This window comes from Phoenix dactylifera, chromosome 8, assembly GCF_051530095.1.
Source record: "Phoenix dactylifera cultivar Ajwa chromosome 8, Ajwa_hap1_PhDact_Kaust_v1.1, whole genome shotgun sequence".
Lineage (NCBI taxonomy): Eukaryota > Viridiplantae > Streptophyta > Magnoliopsida > Arecales > Arecaceae > Phoenix > Phoenix dactylifera.
Window position 1 is genome coordinate 7,873,481 of NC_143197.1, and position 22,235 is coordinate 7,895,715.

At 48.6% G+C, this 22,235-nt stretch overlaps 1 protein-coding gene across 2 annotated transcripts; it reads right to left on the reverse strand.

The window, feature by feature from the left end:
* Nucleotides 1-1,820: 1,820 nt before the first annotated feature.
* On the reverse strand, nt 1,821-2,854 carry LOC148702640 (large ribosomal subunit protein eL29z-like). Of its 2 annotated transcripts, none has more exons than XM_088702667.2 (3): nt 2,705-2,854; nt 2,441-2,544; nt 1,821-2,162 (listed from the first exon to the last, which is right to left on the reverse strand). In XM_088702667.2, the coding sequence occupies exons 2-3, from the start codon at nt 2,540-2,542 to the stop codon at nt 2,076-2,078; spliced, it is 189 nt and encodes a 62-aa protein (XP_088558793.1). In that variant the 5' UTR covers nt 2,543-2,544; nt 2,705-2,854; the 3' UTR covers nt 1,821-2,075. The 2 variants fall into 2 exon arrangements, with proteins under 2 accessions (XP_088558793.1, XP_088558794.1); XM_088702668.2 differs by having other exon boundaries at nt 2,441-2,592; nt 2,705-2,820.
* Between the last annotated feature and the right edge of the window lie 19,381 nt (nt 2,855-22,235).

A 22,235-nucleotide genomic window follows, 5' to 3' on the forward strand; every position in this document is an offset into this window, starting at 1 on the left:
ATGTTCTTCCATTACAGAAGACCAAATTTTCAATCTAGCACTTCTTTCCATAAACTCTTGTTTCCAGGTCTCCTACTAATACATGGTGTGCATTGACACTGCACTCTTTAAATCTGTAGCTAGCCTTGGTTACCGATGCCTGGTACCTATCTGGATACTGTTTCCATGATGAAATTAACCTCTAAAATGATTAAGAGCCTATGAATCTTAAATATTTGTGGACAATTTATCAACAACTTTGTAAAGGGTACTGCAAAGTGCCTACTGAGATCCCAGATTCATCATAATTAACTCTTAACGTCCAGTTGTCCGCTGGAGCAAGAAATGGAAGCTCCAGGTCTACCAGCTGATGCTATGCTATTTCAAAGGACCATGTCGCTTCATCTGGACCTAAATAAACAATTTAAAATGTAGGGAAAGCAACTCTTTCAAGTCTCCGCTGCCGCGCCAAACGATGAAAAAAATCCTAACAAGCTCATGAATAGCAGTTGAAGTAACCAATATGCATCAGGGATGCATTAGAAATAATATCACCAGATGCATTTGTTAAAACTTCCATGAGTGCATATTTTGATGTCTCAATTATACACTAGATGGAAATACTGAAAAGTGATTAGCTGGACCAACAACAGTTGCTATCAACGATCTCCAAAAACAATAATTCCATAAGACAACCTGCAAATCATGCACCCAAACATCTACAAACCATATACATATTCAAACAACAAACCTGTTCTTGAATATGTTTTTCGAATGTATACCAACCATGCATAAATTCCAATACCAAGAACAATATCTCGAAGCACACATGCACACAACTAGACTTCTCTGCTTGGAAGTTACAACGCCAATGATAATGCTCACACTATTTGTTTCATAAAATCTTATTCACCAAAACAGTGAAATCCACTTTGGACAAGAAGAGCTTAAACATATGATATCTACAAAAGATATGTCATATTAGAAGCAAATCTGTTAAATCAAAGTTTCTTAAGGAGCTTCTGAAAGATTGTGGATTCACATATCTTCCCACAATGCTAGGAACAAACATTATTCACCCGAAGGCAGCTTATATAAACCACTGCATTGGCCACGAACAGACGTGCTACATGGGTCAATCCAACCTCAGATCTGTATTATAATACTTCCCCAACAACGTTATGGTAAATTATGCCCACAGTTGTGAAGAGTAAGCTTATCGAGGATACATTAAATAAAATAAAAACACAGAAGCAACCAACATGACACCTGTAATTTAAGACCATTGTTTGGAATCACGACCCTGCCTCCATGAATTTTAATTGAAGGTCATCTTAGGATAGAGCAGAATGCCCGCTATTCACTAAAAGTCAATAATACTAAACAGCATATTTCCCTAGTTTCCTTCCACAAAAGAACTGACAAGAATGAAAAATTATACCACATAGTCCATGACCACATGAAAACTCCATAAGAGCAACCGAATACCCGCAACGCATCACTCAAACGATTAAGAAGATTCAGAAGTTCTAGAGCTAAACTCAAAAAGAAAATATACTGGCTGCCTTAGGATAGCTAGTGTATAAAAGCACTGTTCTGAAGTAAGATAGAACTTATAAATGTCATAATTATCACTGCAAAGGGGGGGTTTCTACGAAGGATCACGAAAGAAACAGGTATATTATTGCCTCAATGCTCCATATATGAAAGTAGGTGACTTGTTTCATATACTAGTTATATGCAGAGCTAAAATTTAGCTCACCAAACGAGAAAAATAAGCCAATCTATCTTCACCACAATTATAGGCCTTCCTACTTCATATACCAGAAACCATTCAAAAGTTGAAAACTGGTCTCGTTAGATCAAAATGAGAGAAATAGACAATTGGCACAATACAAGGACCATTTGTCTCTAAAATCTGACAAACATAGTTGCTGAAACAAACTCACAGTGTCAACTGCTAAAGCATATAATGTTGAATTAAGACACGAGCATATCCAATGTTCTTAGAAATTCAAGAGACAATATAAAGGTGCAATTATAACAAAGCTCTAGTTTGAAAATCCTAAAAGAAACCCCATCATATATCCCATGATCTACTCCTCGGCTTCAGAGCCCGACGCTCCGTTCTTCTTATTGTGCTTCCTCGAGTACCTTAGGTTCCTCAGAAACTTTGGATCCATCTGCAAATATATGAAATAAAACAGAGATGTAAGATCAAACATATAATAAAAGCCATGGAATAACCTTCATTGCCAAAATCATTAAAACATGAAAAAAAAAATTAACTTGGAGCAAAATACAGATGATATATGAAAAACTTTTAGATATATCAATTAGACAAAAACATTCATGAATCGAGTTCATCCAAGTTGGGGGATTAAAAAAATGATATATTGAAATAAATCAAACTTAAAAGGAGAGGAAAGGAAGGGTAAAAGAGATAGATAGAGAGCCATACCCCCTTGGTGGAGGTCTGTCTGTGCCTTCGGGGCTTCTTGATTCCGTTCTTGTGGGCCTTGTAGGACTGGTTGTGAGCCGTGTGGTTCTTCGACTTCGCCATTTCTGAACCCCAAAAATCAATTAAGGGCAGAGAGAGAGAGAGAGTAAATACTATTGAAATCCAGGAAAAAAAACGATATTAGAAAAAAAAATTAGTCTTCGATCGTGTCGCATACGCAGATCTAACGAAACGAACGTCGGCGGAAAGGATGGGAGGCAGTACCTGAGAAAACCTGAACGAGGCGGAGCTCTCACGGGAGACAGGTCGATAGGGTTAGGGTTTGGGAGTGGTGGAGATTATTTATTGGGACTCTTCGCGAGCCTACTAGTCACGCGAGAGGCACGTGCTAAAGTTTAGTAATTAGTAATTCGTATGGTAGGTTATTTGCAAACCTGCTAATCCGTATGGCAGTGTGAGTGGAGCTAGGTTCGTGATCCGGGGTCTGAACTCTAGGCTAACCACAGCGAGCAGGATGTTGATTTTTATGCTTGGAAGCACAGGTATTATCTATGTAAGATAGGTTTTGAGGGCTAACTATTTTGCCATCGAGGGTGACTCAACAATGATGATCGGCTGGATCCAGAATCAGATAAGTTTTCATATTGTTTATCTAATCCTTTTTTATATTTGGAGGAGCTCGAGAGAGTATGTCTCCTAGGTGGTCATGTATATTTATTGTAAAGAGCAATGCTATGAATGGGTTACTTCTTTTGTGGCAAAGCATTCTGCAGAGATGCTTTGGATCGACTTATCAACGGTTCCAAATCATGCTTCACAATATTCTATTTTTTAGCTTTATTGAATGTACTCGTACTATACATGTATGACATATCCGTCTTTTTTTTTTTGCTGGAACGGGCATTTCATACATAACGGGTATGAATACACCCAAGAAAATCAGAAAGCAAAAGGTCCTGAAGTGCTTCGGGCATCTCTCTCTCTCCAGGCCATAGGGTACCTCCTGAGTGGCTCACTATATAAGCTACCACTCAGTCGGCCGCCCCATTGGCCTCACGATATACATGCATAGCGTGAAATGTGACACTTTTCCTCCCCATCTCCCAAATGTCGCGGAGAAGGAAATGATCTCCTCCATAACTGCTCGGGCCCTTTCGGACCCAGCTAATCACCGTGGCCGAATCTCCCTCTAGTAAGACTGAACTCGCCTGAAGCATTCGCCACGCGTAGCACATACCCATCCAGGCCGCCAGCAGCTCTGCCCCAGGAACCGAGGTGTCAAAAATCTAACAGCCTCCCGCTGCCACCGCACAAGAACTCGGTCCCCTGATAACAAATCCAGCCCCACCTATCCTACCTCCATCCAAGATTGAGCCATCAAAATTGATCTTGAGGAAACTCGGGGGTGGGGGCTCTCAGGTAAAGAATATCGTACGTGGAGCTGCCGAAGCAGTATGGGGGCTCCAGATGTCCCGAGCTGTCAAAGGTCTATGAGCTGGATCCGCATGTATGATCTCTACTGCCTGAGCCCGAGCCCGCTCCATCACGAACCTCCGCGACGGGCTGCCCTCGCCAAAAATCCGAGTGTTCCTGACCAGCCATACCTAATAAGCTGTACAACACGCTCGAATAGCCATGCAGCGCATCTGAGGGATACCAGTCCATCGCCGAACCTCCTCCAAAAAAGAATCCCTCTGATTCCAAGCGTCCCCCGAGATCCCAGTCAGACTCTAAGCACCCCTTGCCCACATGCACTGAAAGAGCACATGATCCACCGACTCGTCCATCCCACAATCCAAACATAGGGGGGAGATGCCCACTCCCTGTCTACTCAACACTAAGCTCGTCGGCAAACGCTCCCAGGCCACCTTCCAGAAGAAGAGAGCAATCCTCTGGTGTAGCCTAAACCTCCACACCCAGCCACAATTTAAACCCGGCTCTGATATCCACTGAATAGCTCGAAAAACATCATCGACTCCGACCCTAGCCCTGCAAGTAGTGCTCCAAACCCTAACATCTGAACCTGCAACTCCCGGAATGGGGAGAGCCCGCACCCGCTCTGCCAAATGCTCTCCAAACAACTGGCCTAGTCTATCACTATACCACTAATCATCGTCGGCCAAAGTCTCAATGGGAGTACATCCACCCACGGATCCTCCACCACATCAATGCTCCGTCCATCGCCGATCAACCATCTGGAATGCGCCAATGCCATTGGCAAGTACCTCCCAATCTCTTGCCACATAAAGGAACACCTCCGGTTGCCTACCGCCTGCGCAGTGAATCCGGCTCGACCATATCTAGCCGTCATGACCTGACCCCAAAATCTATGTGGCTCCAAAACAACCTGCACTGCCCGCCGCGTTAGAAGAGCCTCGTGCCGCATCAAAGGTGACTGCACCCCTAACCCGCCCTCTCGCAGAGGCAGACATACTCTCTCCCAGACCACCAAATGTACTCCATGACCCCCCCCCCCCACAAGAGCCCCAGAGGAAACTCCTCATGAGCCGCTAAATCCCCTCCAGCACCATCTTCGGCATAGCAGTATGTGCCATCAGGTAAATGGGCATAGAACATAGAACTGACCTGATCAGCGTCAATCTACCTATTATAGAGAGTAACGATGCTCTCCACCCCTCTAGTCTACTTCGCACTCTCTCCAATAATGGAGAACACTCTGCCACCCGCAATCTCCTCCCTGTAAAGGGAACCCCTAGGTAAACCAAAGCCCCCTCCTCCTCCTGCATCCCCAGAATCGCCCTGACCTCCCGTCGCACCCTCCGCTCCGTGCGCGGACTAAAGTGTATAGCTGATTTTTGGAGGTTGACTCTCTGCATCGACATCTCACAGTACTCTGTCAAAATATCCTGAAGGGCCCTTGCGTCCGTCACCCTCGCCCTGGCGAGCAATAGGCAGTCGTCTGCAAAAAGTAAGTGAGAGATAGGGCGAGTGCCAGGGGCTGGACAATAGGCTGCCAACTCCCGGTTCCCACAAGCAACATGCAGAGCACGCGAGAGTACATCAGAACAAATGATAAATAGATACGAGAAGAGAGGACATCCCTGACGAAGCCCCATAGTAGCTCGAAAGAATGGCGATGGCGTGCCATTGACCAAAATGGAGAAGCTAGGCCCCTGCACACATTCAAGTATCCAATCAATCCAAAGCTGGTGGTATAGTTAATCTATTTGGTGTTGTCATCAAAGAAGCAATAACAAACAATCCGTCACATTTATAGTTTTAAGTTCGAGACGTCAATGATAGATAATTGTAGATATATTGATGATGCATAATCGTAACTTTATGTTTATTGGATATTGGTGCATTTTGTGAAAGGATGCCTGCCATATGGTTAGTTATCGTGTTGAGAGGGTAACCAATTTGGTTTGCAATGTTATTTGAGCTAAAAAGGCATATGGTTGGCCCGCCCTCGGACATGTCAGGAGGCTATTCGAGCGACCTGCACAACATATCAGATTTGGCTGGCAAAGAACGCCCGCACCTTCGGTGAGCGCAGGGTGTCACCGAGGTTTGTAGCGGAGTTCGCGCGAGTACAGGCATTGGAGATCAGACCTTCTTCAGATGGACCTCTAATAGCTCGGGACATCTGGGGTTTCCTCTCCGCTCCGACAGCTTCTCAGATGGTGTTCTTCACCTAGGAACCCCCACCCCCGAGTTTCCTCAAGGTCAACTTCGACGGATCGGTTCTGGATGGAGGCACGCGAGGTGATGCGGGTTTTGTGATACGGGATTCGCACTCCAGAGTCTTGGCAGCAGGTGGCTGTCAGTTGTTCGGTGTCGGTTTTCGGGGCAGAGCTACGAGCTGCCTGAGCGGGTATTCGATATGCGAGGCAGGTATTGCAGGCTGGCTCGATTGTCTTGGAGGGCGACTCGGCCACAGTTTTCAGTTGGATCCAGGAGGGCTGAAGGGTGAGGGCACAGACCACCCCTTAGTTCGGGATATAGAGATGATGTGTGGGGTTGGGGTGGCCGTCCAGGCCAAACATGTATTCAAAGAAGCTAATGAGGCAGCCGATTGGGTGGCTGCCTTCGCGGCTCATCATTCAGGGTACACCCTCTGGGTGAGGGAGGGGAGCTGGCACTGGCTCTCCGTGAGTTAGTATTTTTTGACTTTATTGGGTATATTTGTACACGTATTGTATGAAAACCCGTTTCAGCAAAAAAAAAAAAGTGGCATTTTATAATGATCATTGAAGAAATGATGATAATTTGGAGTGGGTTTAATAAGTCAATTTTTGTGGGATCTAGTAAGGGGACTGCCATGTTCTCATGTTGAGGTAGTTTACATATGGTTTGGGAGAAATATTAAACATGGTTTACATTTTATCTATTTGCACAAACACCCTAACTATCTGTCTAACTTATCTAAATTGCCTAACTTGGACTTAACATGCAAGATATTTTGTTAAAAAGTCACTCTTTCTAGGTGTCGCCCATTTACTTCTGCTTGAGATACACTTTTAGATGAATTACCTACATTTTCAAGATCTGTGCACTATTCTACATGCAAACCAAAAACTTACGTGATTTGCCATTTGCATGGCTCATAAGAATACTTGACCCTCCAAATTGTGAATTTCATCTAGTTCTTAGATACTGTTGGGGGGAATAAGATTTTTTCCCCAAATGACGCAAATGCCCCTAAGAAGCTGCACAACCTCCGACCCTGGACGGCCGAAGTCGGCGTCCGACCTCGGAACGCCCGACCTCAAGACGACCGACCTCGAGACCTCCGATCTGAGAAAAACCCCGATGTTCGAGGTCTACTCTTGTCAACCACCTGCTACGGCCGTGCACCTCTGAGGTCCGGCCGAGGACCATATCCTGACGCCCCTCTGGCATTTATTGCGCATGGCCGCTATAACCCTCCGGCTCACTCAACAATTAATGCGGATCTCCGGCTTACTCCACAATTAATGCGGATCTCCGGCTTACTCCACAATAAATGCGGATCTCCGGCTTACTCCACAATAAATGCGGATCTCCGGCTTACTCCACAATTAATGCGCATGGCTCCTGTCATCTACGGACCCTCAGCTCTCCACGGCAAATTAGCCCAGCAGAGTCTAGTCGACTATGATAAGTCTCTGATCTCGGCCATACCTCCGACATCAATGCAATAATTCGCCTGGTAGCGTGCTAGTTCGGGTTGTACGATGCCCTCACCGCCGACATCAGTGCAATGATTCGCCTGACCGTGCGCCGACCTGAACGACATGCCGAACCGTACTACGGCTTCGCCCTGTTACATCGCAGGTAAACCGACCCCCGCCTATAAAAGGGAGCCTTGGCCTCTCAGGAGGGGGTTGGAAGATGGATACACTCTACAGATACTGTTTATCTCTCTTTTCACACTATTTGCCCCCTCCCTGACTTGAGCGTCGGAGGGCCGGCGCCGGAAAACCCGGCCACCGGTTCGTGTGCAGGCACCCAGACGGAGGACGCCACCAGCTGACGGATCGCTGCCTCACCACGAGGACCAGCTGCTCCTTCTCTCCGACCACACCAGACGGAGGACGCCGCCCGCCGACCGGTCGCCGCCCCGCCGTGGTGACTCGCCGCTCCCTCTCCCTCGACCGAAGATTGCCCCCGGGTCCAATTTCCAGCAACAGTTGGCGCTAGAGGAAGGGCCCGAGTAGCAGTCATGAAGTTGAGAAGTAAGGGAGCCTCTAACATCTCCCGGCGCTAGAGGAAGGGCCCGAGTAGCAGTCATGAAGTCTCCGCGGCCGGCAAAGGAGCCGGTCTCCCCGCCGAGAGAAGAGTCTCCCCAGACTGAGAAGTCCGCCTCGACAGCAGAGGCGACCTCAGCAGAGGACCCCTCCTCGACCGAGGTCCCCACCACGGCCTCGGACGTACCCGGGGAAGTACGAGAACTATACACCCGTCAACGCTCCCCGGGCTGAAATCCTGATGGAAATCGAGGGTCGGGACTTCTTCCGACCCCCGCCCCCCATGCGAGACACGGAATTCCCCCGAAATCCCAGGAAGTATTGCCGCTTCCACCGGGATCGCGGGCACGACACGGAGGACTGCTTCCAACTCCGGGACGAGATAGAAGCGCTCATCCGACGGGGAGTACTCAACCGGTTCGTGAGGAACCGACATGAGGAAAGGAGGCCGGCGGAGAATGTCGCACCAACCGAAAATCCGGGCGACAACAGGCCCATCGCCGGTACCATCAACATGATTGGGCGGGCCTCGACAGGAACAGCCGCCCAGGGAGCACCCCCGAAGCGCCCACGTACTGATGAAGTCATCTCGTTCTCGGACGAGGACTTAGAAGGGGTCGAAACCCCTCATGATGACGCTGTGGTCATCTCTATGATTGTAAACAGGTTTGATGTAAAGCGTGTCCTAGTTGACAATGGAAGCTCAGCCAACATTTTGTATTATCATGCCTACCAAAAAATGGGAGTGACAGAAGGGTATTTCCGGAGAGTCAATGCCCCGTTGGTTGGGTTTACCGGAGATGCGGTCCCGGTTGAAGGTGAGGCTAGCTTCCTTGTCACAGTCGGCCTCGCCCCCCGGGAGAGCACCGTGAGGATGGACTTCCTGGTGGTCCGTCTGCCCTCGGTCTATAACGCCATCCTTGGGCGCCCTGGGCTAAACGCCCTTCGAGCCGTGGTTTCAACTCGCCATTTGCTCGTGCGGTTCCCCACCGGCCAAGGAGTAGGCGAGGTCCGCGGAGACCAGCTGATCGCCAAGCAATGCTACATGGCAGCCCACACAGCAAAACAACCGACCGAGGCGCCGGACCACCCGATGGGCCCTTCGCTGCCCATAGAAACCCTCGATGCGAGGGACACCCTCTGGAAGAAGCAAGTAGAGCCCGGTGAGCTCCTTATTCAAATCCCACTACAAGAAAATTTTTCCGAGCTAACCGTGCAGGTCGGCTCCGGCCTCGGTGCCCACGAGAGGGATCGCCTCGTCAGCTTCCTGCGGGATAACGCTGACGTCTTCGCCTGGTCGCCCGCGGACGTGCCAGGAATCGACCCTGAGGTCATGGTCCACCGACTCCAGGTGAGGCCAACCAGCAGGCCTGTAAAGCAGAAGAAAAGAGGCTCCGCCCCGGAACGACAACGAGCTGCGGCTGAGGAGGTGGACAAACTCCTTGGGGCCGGCTTCATCCGGGAGGTCTCCTACCCGGATTGGCTCGCCAACATAGTCCTCGTAAAGAAGGCCAACGGGAAGTGGCGTATGTGCGTGGACTACACCGACCTAAACAAGGCCTGCCCGAAAGACAGCTTCCCCCTCCCGAGCATCGACCAGCTCGTCGACTCCACTTCAGGACACCAGCTGCTAACTTTTATGGACGCCTTTTCAGGGTACAATCAAATTCGAATGGCGCCAGAAGACGAGGAAAAGACGGCCTTCATCACCGACAAGGGCACCTACTGCTACAAGGTGATGCCCTTTGGCCTGAAAAACGCTGGGGCCACCTATCAGAGACTGGTCAGCCAAATTTTTAAAGACCAGATCGGCCGGAACATGGAAGTCTATGTGGACGACATGCTGGTGAAGAGCCGAGCGGCGGAACACCACATAGCCGATCTCAACGAAACATTCGCCAAGCTCAGGAGATACCAAATGAAGCTTAATCCGGCGAAGTGCGCGTTCGGGGTCACCTCGGGCAAGTTCCTGGGTTTCATAGTGACCCAGCGCGGAATTGAAGCCAACCCGGAGAAAATCCGGGCACTGCAAGAGATGTCGCCTCCAAAGACAGTTAAGGAGGTGCAACGGCTCACGGGGCGGGTTGCCGCCCTGGGAAGGTTCGTCTCTCGGTCAGCCGAGCGCTGCCTCCCCTTCTTCAAGAGCCTCAAACGGCCGAAAGACTTCCGGTGGACAGAAGAATGCCAGCAGGCCTTTGAAGAGCTTCGGAGCCTTCTGGCCTCTCCCCCACTGCTCACCAAGCCCCAGAAAGGCGAGATCCTTTACTTATATTTGGCCGTCTCCCCAGCTGCAGTGAGCTCAGTCCTCGTCCGGGAAGAGGACAAGCTCCAAAAGCCGGTCTATTACACCAGCCGGGTTCTCAGGGATGCTGAGACCCGATATTCTAAACTTGAGAAGACCATCTTCGCTCTCATCATCTCGGCTCGGAGACTCAGGCCTTACTTCCAAGCCCACACGATAGCTATATTGACCGACCAGCCTATGAAGCAAATATTGCAGAGGTCGGATCGTGCGGAGAGGATCACCAAATGGGCGGTCGAGCTCGGAGAATTCGACCTCGAATATCGACCCAGGCCGGCTATCAAAGCTCAGATACTCGCCGACTTCATCGTGGAGTGCACCCTTCCGGACGACCCCGAGCGGCCACCCGAATCCGTGGAGGAGGCCCCAAGGCAGCCATGGGTCCTGCACTCGGACGGGTTTTCGACCTCGGGGGGCAGCGGGGCCGGACTTATCCTCACCAGTCCAGACAGAGTGGTGGCCGAGCAAGCTTTGCGCCTCGAATTCCCGGCCTTGAACAATGAGGCCGAGTATGAGGCTCTCATCGCCGGGCTCAAGCTGGCGAAAGAACTAAAAGTAGAAGACCTGACGGCCTTCAGCGACTCCCAGCTGGTAGTGAACCAGATCCAAGGAGATTTCGGAGCTAAAGAGCCATCCATGCAAAAGTATCTCCAAAAGGTGCGGGAGCTCATATCTGCCCTGAATTCTTTCAATATTCAGTACATTCCCAGAGCGGAGAACCTCAGGGCAGACCAGCTATCCAAATTGGCAACCTCCCGCATGAGCGAGCTTCCCAAGGGAACAGCGCTTGAGTATCTTCGGATCCCCAGCACGGAGGAACCCGAGCCCACCATGTGCATCGACTCCGAGCCAAGCTGGATCGATGGGCTCGTCTGCTACCTTCAGGACGGGACCCTACCTCACGACGAGACGGAGGCTCGCCGAATCAAGCGCCAGGCCCCCCGGTATGTCTTATACGAGAATAGACTCTATCGGCGATCATTTACTTCTCCCCTTCTCAGATGCCTCCGCCCCTCCGAGGCGGACTATGCCCTCCGAGAGGTCCATGAAGGGATCTGCGGAAATCACCTGGGGGGTCGGGCATTAGCCCATAAGGTCCTGCGACAAGGATATTATTGGCCCACACTCCAGAAGGATGCAACGGATTTCGTCCGGAAGTGCGATCGGTGCCAACGAAACGCCAATATTCAGCGCCGCCCTTCAGCTTTGCTGACCTCCATCATCGCCCCCTGGCCGTTTGCCCAATGGGGGATCGACATCCTGGGGCCCTTTCCCCTGGCCACCGGACAGAAAAAGTTCCTGGTCGTCTCCATCGACTACTTCACCAAATGGGTCGAGGCTGAACCCGTCGCCCGGATCACCGAGCAAAAGATGCGGGACTTCGTGTGGAAGTCCATAATCTGCAGATTCGGACTACCCCGTATCCTTATATCTGACAATGGTCGACAATTTAACAATGTTCATTTCAGGGAATTTTGCTCTGAGCTCGGCATTGATCACCGCTTCACCTCGGTCGCTCACCCTCAGACAAACGGGGAAACTGAGGTGACTAACCGCACTATTTTGCAGGGACTCAAGGCTAGGCTTGATCGGTCCAAAGGACAGTGGGTCGAGGACTTGTACAATGTCCTTTGGGCATATCGGACCACGTTCCGACTGCCCACGGGAGAGACCCCCTTCAACCTAGCATACGACACTGAGGCCGTCATCCCGTTGGAGATCGGCCTGCCTTCTCCAAGGGTGGAGTATTACGACCCCGACACCAATTCTTCCCAGCTCAGGAGTAACTTGGACCTCGTCGAAGAGACAAGAGAGGTCGTCCGGGTCCGCATGGCGAGGTACCAACAGCGAACAGCCCAATACTACAACTCCAGAGTCAAGCTCAAGCTCTTCAAAGTGGGGGACCTCGTCCTCAGGAGAGCCGAGGCTTCTCGACCGACCGAGCAAGGAAAGCTCGCCCCAAATTGGGAAGGGCCGTATCAGATCGCCCGGGTGCAACGACCAGGGGCGTACAAATTGAAGTCCCTAGAGGGGACCCTGATCCCGCGAAGCTGGAACTCCGAGAATCTACGAATGTACTACCAGTGAAACCCCTAGGGGTTCAAAACAATCAGGACAATGGACTCAGTTCCTTTTTTACAAATAATTCTCTCATCTTGATGGCTGTAACTCTCTTCTAACGTTGGGTCGTCTGTGATCCTCAGATTCCCCGGCCAAAATCGGGATGCCTCGAGGCTCGACCGTAGAGTCCCAAACTCCCTCGATCTCGAGAAGTATTGCAGGACGATGAAACATCGGCTTGACGCAAGAATCCCTCGACTAAGGTCGGGATGCCCCGAGGGTTGACCGTAGAGAACCAGACTCCCTCGACCTCGGGAAGAAGCCGTGAGGGGTGGAAAGGGTGGCTCCACCCGGGGCGCCACAAAGTGGACCCCCGGGAGCGGTCGACGATCCCCGATCCCTGAAGCGAGCGTTCCCTCGACTAAGGTCGGGATGCCCCGAGGGTCGACCGTAGAGAACCAGACTCCCTCGACCTCGGGAAGAAGCCGTGAGGGGTGGAAAGGGTGGCTCCACCCGGGGCGCCACAAAGTGGACCCCCGGGAGCGGTCGACGATCCCCGATCCCCGAAGCGAGCGTTCCCTCGACTAAGGTCGGGATGCCCCGAGGGTCGACCGTAGAGAACCAGACTCCCTCGACCTCGGGAAGAAGCCGTGAGGGGTGGAAAGGGTGGTTCCACCCGGGGCGCCACAAAGTGGACCCCCGGGAGCGGTCGACGATCCCCGATCCCCTGACGAACGATTTCTCGACTAAGGTCGGGATGCCCCGAGTGTCGACCGTAGAGTCCCAGACTCCCTCGACCTCGGGAAGCGTCGCAGGTCGGTAGAGCGTGCCCAGACCCACCGACCTGACGAATGATCCCTCGACTAAGGTCGGGATGCCCCGAGGGTCGACCGTACAGAACCAGACTCCCTCGACCTCGGAAAGAAGCCGTGAGGGGTGGAAAGGGTGGTTCCACCCGGGGCGCCACAAAGTGGACCCCCGGGAGCGGTCGACGATCCCCGATCCCCTGACGAACGATTCCTCGACTAAGGTCGGGATGCTCCGAGTGTCGACCGTAGAGAACCAGACTCCCTCGACCTCGGAAAGCGTCGCAGGTCGGTAGAGCGTGCCCAGACCCACCGACCTGACGAATGATCCCTCGACTAAGGTCGGGAGGCCCCGAGAATCGACCGAAGAGTCCCAAACTCCCTCGATCTCGGGATGCATCACAGGTCAGCAAAGCGTCTCCAAGCCCGCCGACCTGACACAAGGCTCCTCGACCAAGGTTGGGACGCCCCGAGGTCCGACCATAGGGTCTCAACCTCCCTTGACCTCGCAAAGAGCTACAAATCAATAAAGCCTCCCCAAATCCTCTCAACCTCGACGGGCGCCGTTGGGTCCGTGAGAAGCCCGAGCCCCCCCTTAAAGTCAAGAATGACTCCGGAAGTCGACGAGGAAGGGAGGCAACCTACTCCACCATGCGAAGCATAACTCTGAGAATGCAAGAGGTACATCTAACTAGACGCCCTCTTTGTCAAATTTTATCTACATATTGCTGAGCGGAATCTCATCCAACGTGGGAGTCTTATCTCGCCCCAAAGCCGGGCTTCTCCAATAGGTCGGCTTAAGACCGACCTCCTAACTACATTATGCGTGCTCCGTCCGTCAAGTCTCCACAACTTGTACAAAGTCTTCATAAATTAGGGCCCCACTCGGCTCCCCTACGTAAGCTCCGATGTTTAGCTGAGAAAGTGGTCCCGGCCGCGAGTATACCAGCCAAACACAAAGACCAAGGCAACCTTTGGAAATCCCCAGCCTTGCTTACCGAAACCTCGGCAGAGTCCGAGAACGATAACTATGAAAACATTCGGCAATAACTTGTTTATTAGCCCGCGCTCCCTACGAGGGGTTCGGAGTTGAGTTCGAAAACCCGACCAAACTCCCCGAATAGCAGCATGCACAGACCTAGTCCGGTCTTATTTGAAGGGCTAAGGCCCGACCTCAATGCCTTGGGATTTCTCCGAAGGCCGAACGCGACGATTTTCGCGATTCAAAGATCCGAGTTATGGGACTTAGAGAAATTTGCTAGAAACCCAAGCTCGGGGCCCCCTCTGGTCGGAATGACTGAAATCCGAGAAGGCCAAAGCACAACTCAGAAAGAAGGGACACCTTCGTTAAACAGCCCGAAAATCAAAATACGGAGTCAGAGGTCGTCGAGGCGATTAGCTAAGGCTCTAGCCACATTCACGACAAGAAAGGGTGGAACGAGCACAGAATGACAAAAGTATTTTTTCATTGACAAAAGGACGGAAGGCCGATTACAAAATTGGAGGTCGACCATTTAAAAGCCGACCCCGGATACAATGAAAAAAGAAAAAAAATACGCTAAGTCCTAAGCGGCGGGAGCAACGTCCGCGGGGTCGTCTGGCACGTTGATGATCTCGGGATCTTCAGCCGGCACAGGCTCGGGGTCGGGGGCAGGGGCCTCAGGTACCGCTTCCGGGACGGCGTGTTGCCCAGATAGACAACCCAAGAGGGGGGGTGAATTGGGTTTTAAAATAATTTAGATATTTAAAACGTTGTGGATGACTAATTAAAACTATTGCAAGTTGTTTAATTAAATGCTATGTGCTGTGAGTGATAAGAGAGGAAGAAGAAGAGAGACAATCAAACACAAACACCAAGTTTTATAGTGGTTCGGAGCTAACCCTTGCTCCTACGTCCACTCCCCAAGTCTCACTTGGGAATTCACTATAACCCCCTTGGATTACAGCCGGTTGTTTTCCAAGCTCACAACCAAACTTGTTGTTTTACGAGCTCACAACGAACTCGGTCGGTTTTCCCAGGCTCACCGACTAGAACCACCCCGATTGTTTTCCCGGGATCACAATCAAACCCTTACACACGTTGGTTTTAATAACTAGGCTCACCAACTAATCTCTATACCCTTGATTCAATCTCCCGATTGAATTAAGCAAATACAAGTTGTAAATAAAATAGACAAACAGAAAAACAAGCTTCTCAAAAGCAGATGAAAGACAATATAATATAAAAGGAGTTTAGAAACCCTCAAACGCTTTTAAGTTGGAGAAGAGGAATGGCTTCTTAAACTTCGGTCTCCTCTTGAATGTGTAGTCGACTTGAATGCAGGAGGAGCTTCTTTAATTGCTGGAAAGATGTAGGTGGATGCAGTAAATGCAGATCTTCCCTTTTTCTCGTTGAAGAACAAGTTGCAGAGTTGAATGCTTGAATACTTGGAGTGGAATGGTTGTTGTCTGCCTTGCTACAGTCCTCTGTGGCTATTTAAACCAACCCCCACGGAAACTAGCCGTTAGAGAGCTTTTTCTGCCCGTTCTGCACACTCTGTACAGTCTGACAATGTGTCCGTTGGTGGGTTGGAGTCGACTCGCGCGATCAGGAGTCGACTCGTCTGTAGCGGGAGTCGACTCATACTTTTCCGGAGTCGACTCTGCAACTGTTCCAGATTTGAATTAAAGTTGCCTTCGCGACTGGGAGTCGACTCGTCTTGACCCAGAGTCGACTCGCCAACTTCTGGAGCTGACTTGGCTTTCTCGGAGTCGGCTCATCCCATGAAGTCCGTGGACGTATTTTTGAATTTGGTCCACTCGAGTCGACTCGACTGTCCTGGGAGTCGACTCGGCGCTCAGAGCCCGAACTCCCTATCTTCTGTCTTTTGGCTCGTCCAGTCTTGGAGTCGACTCGAGCTTCCTCGGAGTCGACTCGGCTCTCAGTTTCCGAAACTTGGTCTTCTGCCCTTTTGATGTGAAGCTGCCTTGGAGTCGACTCTAGCTGTCTGGGAGTCGACTCGAATCTCACAGGCAGTAACTTGGTCTTCTGTCTTCTTTGTGGTCGCGGAGTCTTGGAGTCGACTCGCGTAATGTGGGAGTCGACTCGAATCTCAGAGTCCAGAATCTGTCCTCTGACTTTTTCTTTGTGTACTTCTGAGAGTCGACTCTTGCTGTCTTTGGAGTCGACCTGCCAACCATCGGAGTCGACTCGCGTTCCACTGGAGTCGACTCGAATCTCAGACCCGAAAACTGCTCTCTGACTTTTTCTTTGTATTCCTCTTGGAGTCGACTCTTACTACCCTGGAGTCGACTCGGTGAACATCGGAGTCGACTCGCACACTTCGGGAGTCGACTCGTTGACAGGTTCTGAGTTGAAGCTTTTTGTTCGTCTGTCTGTTCCCAGTCGGAGTCGACTCGTACTGATCCGGAGTCGACTCGAGCTCGTGCCAGTGAACTTGATACGCTTGGAGTCGACTCGTGATACTCTGGAGTCGACTCGAGTCTCAGACTTTGGTTCAAGCTGACTTCTTAACTTATCCAAAAATTATGAACCAAGTCTTGAGACACTTAGACAAGATTTTCACTGAAACACTTAATTGAATTCATTAGTAAACAAGAAATATACTCAAATGCTTTGAGCTCATCAAAATCAAATAGGGTTTTAATCAATCACTCCACAATCTCCCCCTTTTTGATGATGACAAAACATTGAGTATATGTAAAGTGAATTGCACAATAAACAATCAAATAAAATCCATAAATGAATTCAAATGTCTGGTAATTCAATTTATCCAAGCTTGAAAGGAGTGAAACAATAAATTTCGGAGTTAAAACTCCCCCTTTCATTTGGAATTATATAAGCCTTCATATCATGCATTCAATTGTTTGGCTTATATATAATTAATGATTTAGCTTTCTTAAAATTTCAGATTCTCCCCCTCAACATATGCATTCTACTTTGTTTTGATTCTTTGAATTTCCTTTTAATGCTTTGAAGTTTTTGAACTGAAATTTTAGTTTTTAGAGGAAAAATCTGTCAATTTGTTCTTGAGTAAGATTCAGCTAATCTCCGAATATCCCTTGAATAGATTCTGGAGATTACTCCATTAGGAGCCCCAAAAGAGAGATAATGAGCCTCGAGGTACCGAATCCACTTAGAACAAATTTGTGTGTTTTAAGAGTTTATCTTTTTATTGATTTCCATTGATTCCTTTTACATATTTTATACATATTTTTCCTTTTACATATTTTATACATATTTCTCCCCCTTTTACATATTTTATACATATTTCTCCCCCTTTTACATATTTTATACATATTTCTTCCCCTTTTTGTCATCATATCAAAAAGGAGGTAAACAGAACACACAATCAAACATAGATCAAAAGGCACATTATTGAAGGAAAATGCGGCTACTCATTGTATTAATTTGTATGTAAGTACATTTCAGAATACAATAAGAAACGTAAAGCAATACATGTCAAAGCAAAATACAAAAAGTAGCTACGGTCTCCTCGAGGATGTAGGTCCTCCTCTCGAGGATGTATCTCCTCCTCTCGAGGATGTGACTCCTCTCGAGGATGTGGCTCCTCCTCTCGAGGATGTATCTCCTCGAGGCATGCGCTCCACGAGTGATTGGACCGCATTGGTCACGTTCTCTAGCTGGCGAATGATGGCCTGGATGGCCCTGCTCTGTGTCGTATCCAGCTCGAGTACTGACTTCTGCAGTCCGTCCAGCTTGTCGATGAGCACATTCGACAAGCGCTCGGCCCCTGCGGTGGTGGTGGATATGTCACGGCCGATGTCATCCCGCATCCGTCGAGTGGTGCTCGTGACCTCACTCATGCTGTGGAACTGGGCCTGTATAAAGGTCCTCATGTTGTATATCTCTTGCCGCACCTCAGCCGTCATGTCTGTCACGGCTGTCAAGGAAGGGACCAATGCGGAAGATGTGGGCGCAGGAGAGGGAGTAGGCACCGAACCTCGGAGCTCCCGAAGCAACTCATCCCTCAGATCTCGGACTATCTCCTGCCGCAGCTCCCGGAGCTGCTCAGAATCAATGCGGACCTCCATGGATGGTGGAGCCGAGGAGGAGGGTCCGGCGGAGGTGGTAGGAGCAGGAGTGGATGGAAGATCTGGTAAGTCTGGAAAGTCAGAGTCTGGCTCAGGACTGGGGGAAGGTCTGGTGGTCTGTGTGGTGAGGGAAGACTTCCTAACCCAGATCCCCTCTCTCTTCTGAAACCCCATCCTGTGTAGGGTCCCTGCATGCGTGCGATCAGTCCATCGCAATGCGCAAAAGGGTTCCCCCTCAGGAATGGGAATCTCGTACTCCCTAAACAGAAGAGTGAATATCATGCCGTATGGGAGGGTGAGCCTAGGTCTATCTAGGGGCTCACACAGATACCTATAGATGAGTTTGGGGAAGTTGATTGGAGTGTCCTGAAGAATATAAAACATCAGAGCTAGGTCTCTCTCATTTACAAAATCAAATCTCCCTGTCTTAGGGAAGATGGACCTAGACAATATACTCAAGAGGATCCGCACCTCAATCGGTAGTGAGCTAGCGGATACCTCGTCTAGAGGTGACTGGGGTGGATGCCCTAGAACGGCCGTAAGGGCCTCAACCCTGTCCTCAGGGTGTGTGGGAGCCACCCCTACTTGTGGAAGGTGGAGGATGTGGGCAATGAGATCCTCCGTAACGAACAGAGGGATACCGGCTACTGTGCCCTCGATACCCCCATCTCCCCGATGGACGGTGCCGTAAAACTCTCTAACAAGGTCAGGGTAAGTGGGGAGGTCTAATGTAAGGAAAAACTCTAAGCCTTGGACCCTAAGCCTATCACCTATGGTGAACCCTTCTCGGGAGAGATAGTCGAAGTCGACATATCTCCCGGTGGTGACGGCCTTCCCGGCCAATGGCCTCACGGGAACCGCCCTAGGCGGGGAACGAGCCGGAGGTGGTGGCCTCGCGGGATCGTGCCGCGCCTTGGAGCGCCGCTCGGGACCGGCCTCGGGTAGGGACCTCTTCCGGACTACGGTCTTACGCGGCATAATGACCTAGACGGGATAAAAAAAAACTAAAGGACGGAGAAAGGTCGACGGAGAAGGCTTGGGACCGACCGGGGACGACCTAGGAAGGGATGAAAACCCAAAGACCGGTGAAGAATCGATTGGAAAAAGCCTTGGGAAGGATTGGGGACGACCTAGGAGTCGGCTCTAGGGCTTGTGAACAGTGGCGGCTTGAGAAAGAAGTGTTTTCGAAACGACAAATCTAGGGTTAAAAAGTCGGATCCCGACTGCGAGTCGACTCCACTGAGTCGCGAGTCGACTCTCCTTATGCGCCTGTAGACCTCGAGTCGACTCCCGACTATATGTGAGTCGACTCCCCCTCTGCTGCCATCTATGCGAGTCGACTCCCGCAAATGCGCGAGTCGACTCCCCCTTAGGAGCCGACTCTGAAACTTACTCGAGTCGTCTCTAACTTTGGCACGCACCTAAAAATCATGCTTCGTTTGTGCCAAACGAGGGAAAATCACTAAATTAAGATCTGATTTGATGATCATTGAAGAGAAACTCTATTTTAACCACAAACTAATCATCAAAATCAATGAATCTAGTGGAAACTACCACTAGGATGGATCAATCACTCCTAATCCCCTCCTAAGCACACTAAACCTCTCTTCACTTAGAGGTTTTGTAAAAATATCTGCTAATTGATCATCAGTACAAACAAATTGGAGTGTCACATCACTATTCAATACATGATCTCTTATGAAGTGATGTCGTATCTCAATATGTTTAGTTCTTGAATGCTGAATTGGATTTTTAGTTAGATTAATGGTACTTGTATTATCACAATTAATGGGAGTTTTATCTTGTTTAATGCCATAATCTTCTAGTTGTTGTTTAATCCACAAGATTTGAGCACAACAACTCCCGGCTGCAACATATTCAGCTTCAGCAGTAGATAATGCAACCGAGTTTTGTTTCTTGTTAAACCATGAGATAAGGTTTTCTCCTAGAAATTGACACGACCCGCTGGTACTTTTTCTATCAAGCTTACATCCAGCGAAGTCTGAATCTGTGTATCCTATTAAGTTTAGGCTAGATTCTTTAGAGTACCATAGCCCTATATTCCTAGTTCCTATTAAATATTTAAAAATTCTCTTAACTGCAACTAGATGTGATTCTTTAGGATTAGCCTGATATCTAGCACACATGCAAACACTAAACATAATATCAGGTCTACTTGCAGTAAGATACAATAAGGATCCTATCATACCTCGATACAGTTTCTGATCTACAGATTTACCTGATTCATCTTGGTCTAATTTGCATGATGAACTCATGGGGGTGCTGATTGATTTGTTTCCCTCCATATCAAATTTCTTGAGCATCTCCTTGATATATTTGGCTTGATTGATGAAGATGCCTCATTCAGATTGTTTGATTTGGAGTCCAAGGAAGTAAGTCAGCTCTCCCATCATGCTCATCTCAAATTCACTCTGCATCAAGTTAGCAAATTCTTCGCAGAGACGATTGTTAGTAGCACCGAAAATAATATCATCAACATAAATCTGTACTAACAGCATATCTTGGTTTTTCTTTTTCAGAAATAGAGTTGTATCTACATTACCCCTAGAGAACTCATGTTCTAATAGGAATTTGCTAAGTCTCTCATACCATGCTCTAGGTGCTTGTTTCAAACCATAAAGTGCTTTGTTCAATTTATAAACATGATTAGGGTATTGATGATTTTCAAAACCAGGAGGTTGTTCTACATATACCTCCTCATTAATATACCCATTTAAAAATGCACTTTTTACATCCATTTGAAATAGTTTGAAGTCCTTAGAGCATGCATATGCTAATAATAGTCTAATAGCCTCAAGTCTAGCTACAGGAGCAAAGGTTTCATCAAAATCTATACCTTCTTCTTGATTATAACCCTTTGCTACTAGTCTAGCCTTATTCCTTATAACAGTTCCATTTTCATCAAGTTTATTTTTATAAATCCATTTAGTACCTATAATTGGATATTCAGAAGGTCTCTCAACTAGATTCCACACTTTGTTTCTAGTAAATTGGTTTAGTTCTTCTTGCATTGCATTTATCCAATTTACATCATTTTCGGCTTCTTCTATATGTTTGGGCTCAAAGTGTGAGACAAAAGCTAGATGGTTATTCAAATTCCTAAGGGATGCTCTAGTCCTAACCGGTTGAGATGGATCATCTAGAATTAGTTCCTTAGGATGCCCGTGAGCATACCTCCAAGCTTTAGTTAGCCCATGATCCACAATAGCCTCTTGGCTTGATGATGCTCCTTCACTCAACTTTTGATTATCATCTTGTAATGCCATCTCATCTATCTTTTCTTCAAGAATTTCAACATCATCATCAAAATTATCTTTCTTACTAGAGGAGATGTCACTAGAATCATCAAATACAACATGTATAGATTCTTCTATAACTAAGGTTCTTTTGTTAAAGACTCTATAGGCTTTGCTAGTTGTAGAGTAGCCTAAGAAAATTTCCTCATCAGATTTAGAGTCAAATTTACCTAGATTATCTTTCCCATTATTATGAACAAAACACCTACATCCAAAAATATGAAAGTAATTAACTTTTGGTTTTCTGTTTTTCCAAAGTTCATAAGGTGTTTTCTTTATGATGGGTCTCAATAGAACTCTATTTAATATATGACAAGAAGTATTAATGGCTTCTCCCCAAAAGTACTTAGGGAGGTTACTTTCACATAACATAGTTCTAGCCATTTCCTCTAGAGTTCTATTTTTCCTCTCCACAACTCCATTTTGTTGTGGTGTCCTAGGTGCAGAAAAATTATGGGTTATCCCCTTTTTACTACAAAATTCCTCAAATGACTGATTTTCGAATTCGGTACCATGGTCACTTCTAATAGCTATTACTGAGGTATCTCTAGCATTGGTTACTTC

Bases quoted from the DNA above. Each gene is read 5' to 3' on its own strand.
- LOC148702640 (XM_088702667.2), bottom strand. From the start codon at position 2,542: ATGGCGAAGTCGAAGAACCACACGGCTCACAACCAGTCCTACAAGGCC. The intron at 2,163-2,440 runs GTATGGCTCTCT...ATATATTTGCAG, and splicing joins GACAGACCTCCACCAAGGGG to ATGGATCCAAAGTTTCTGAG.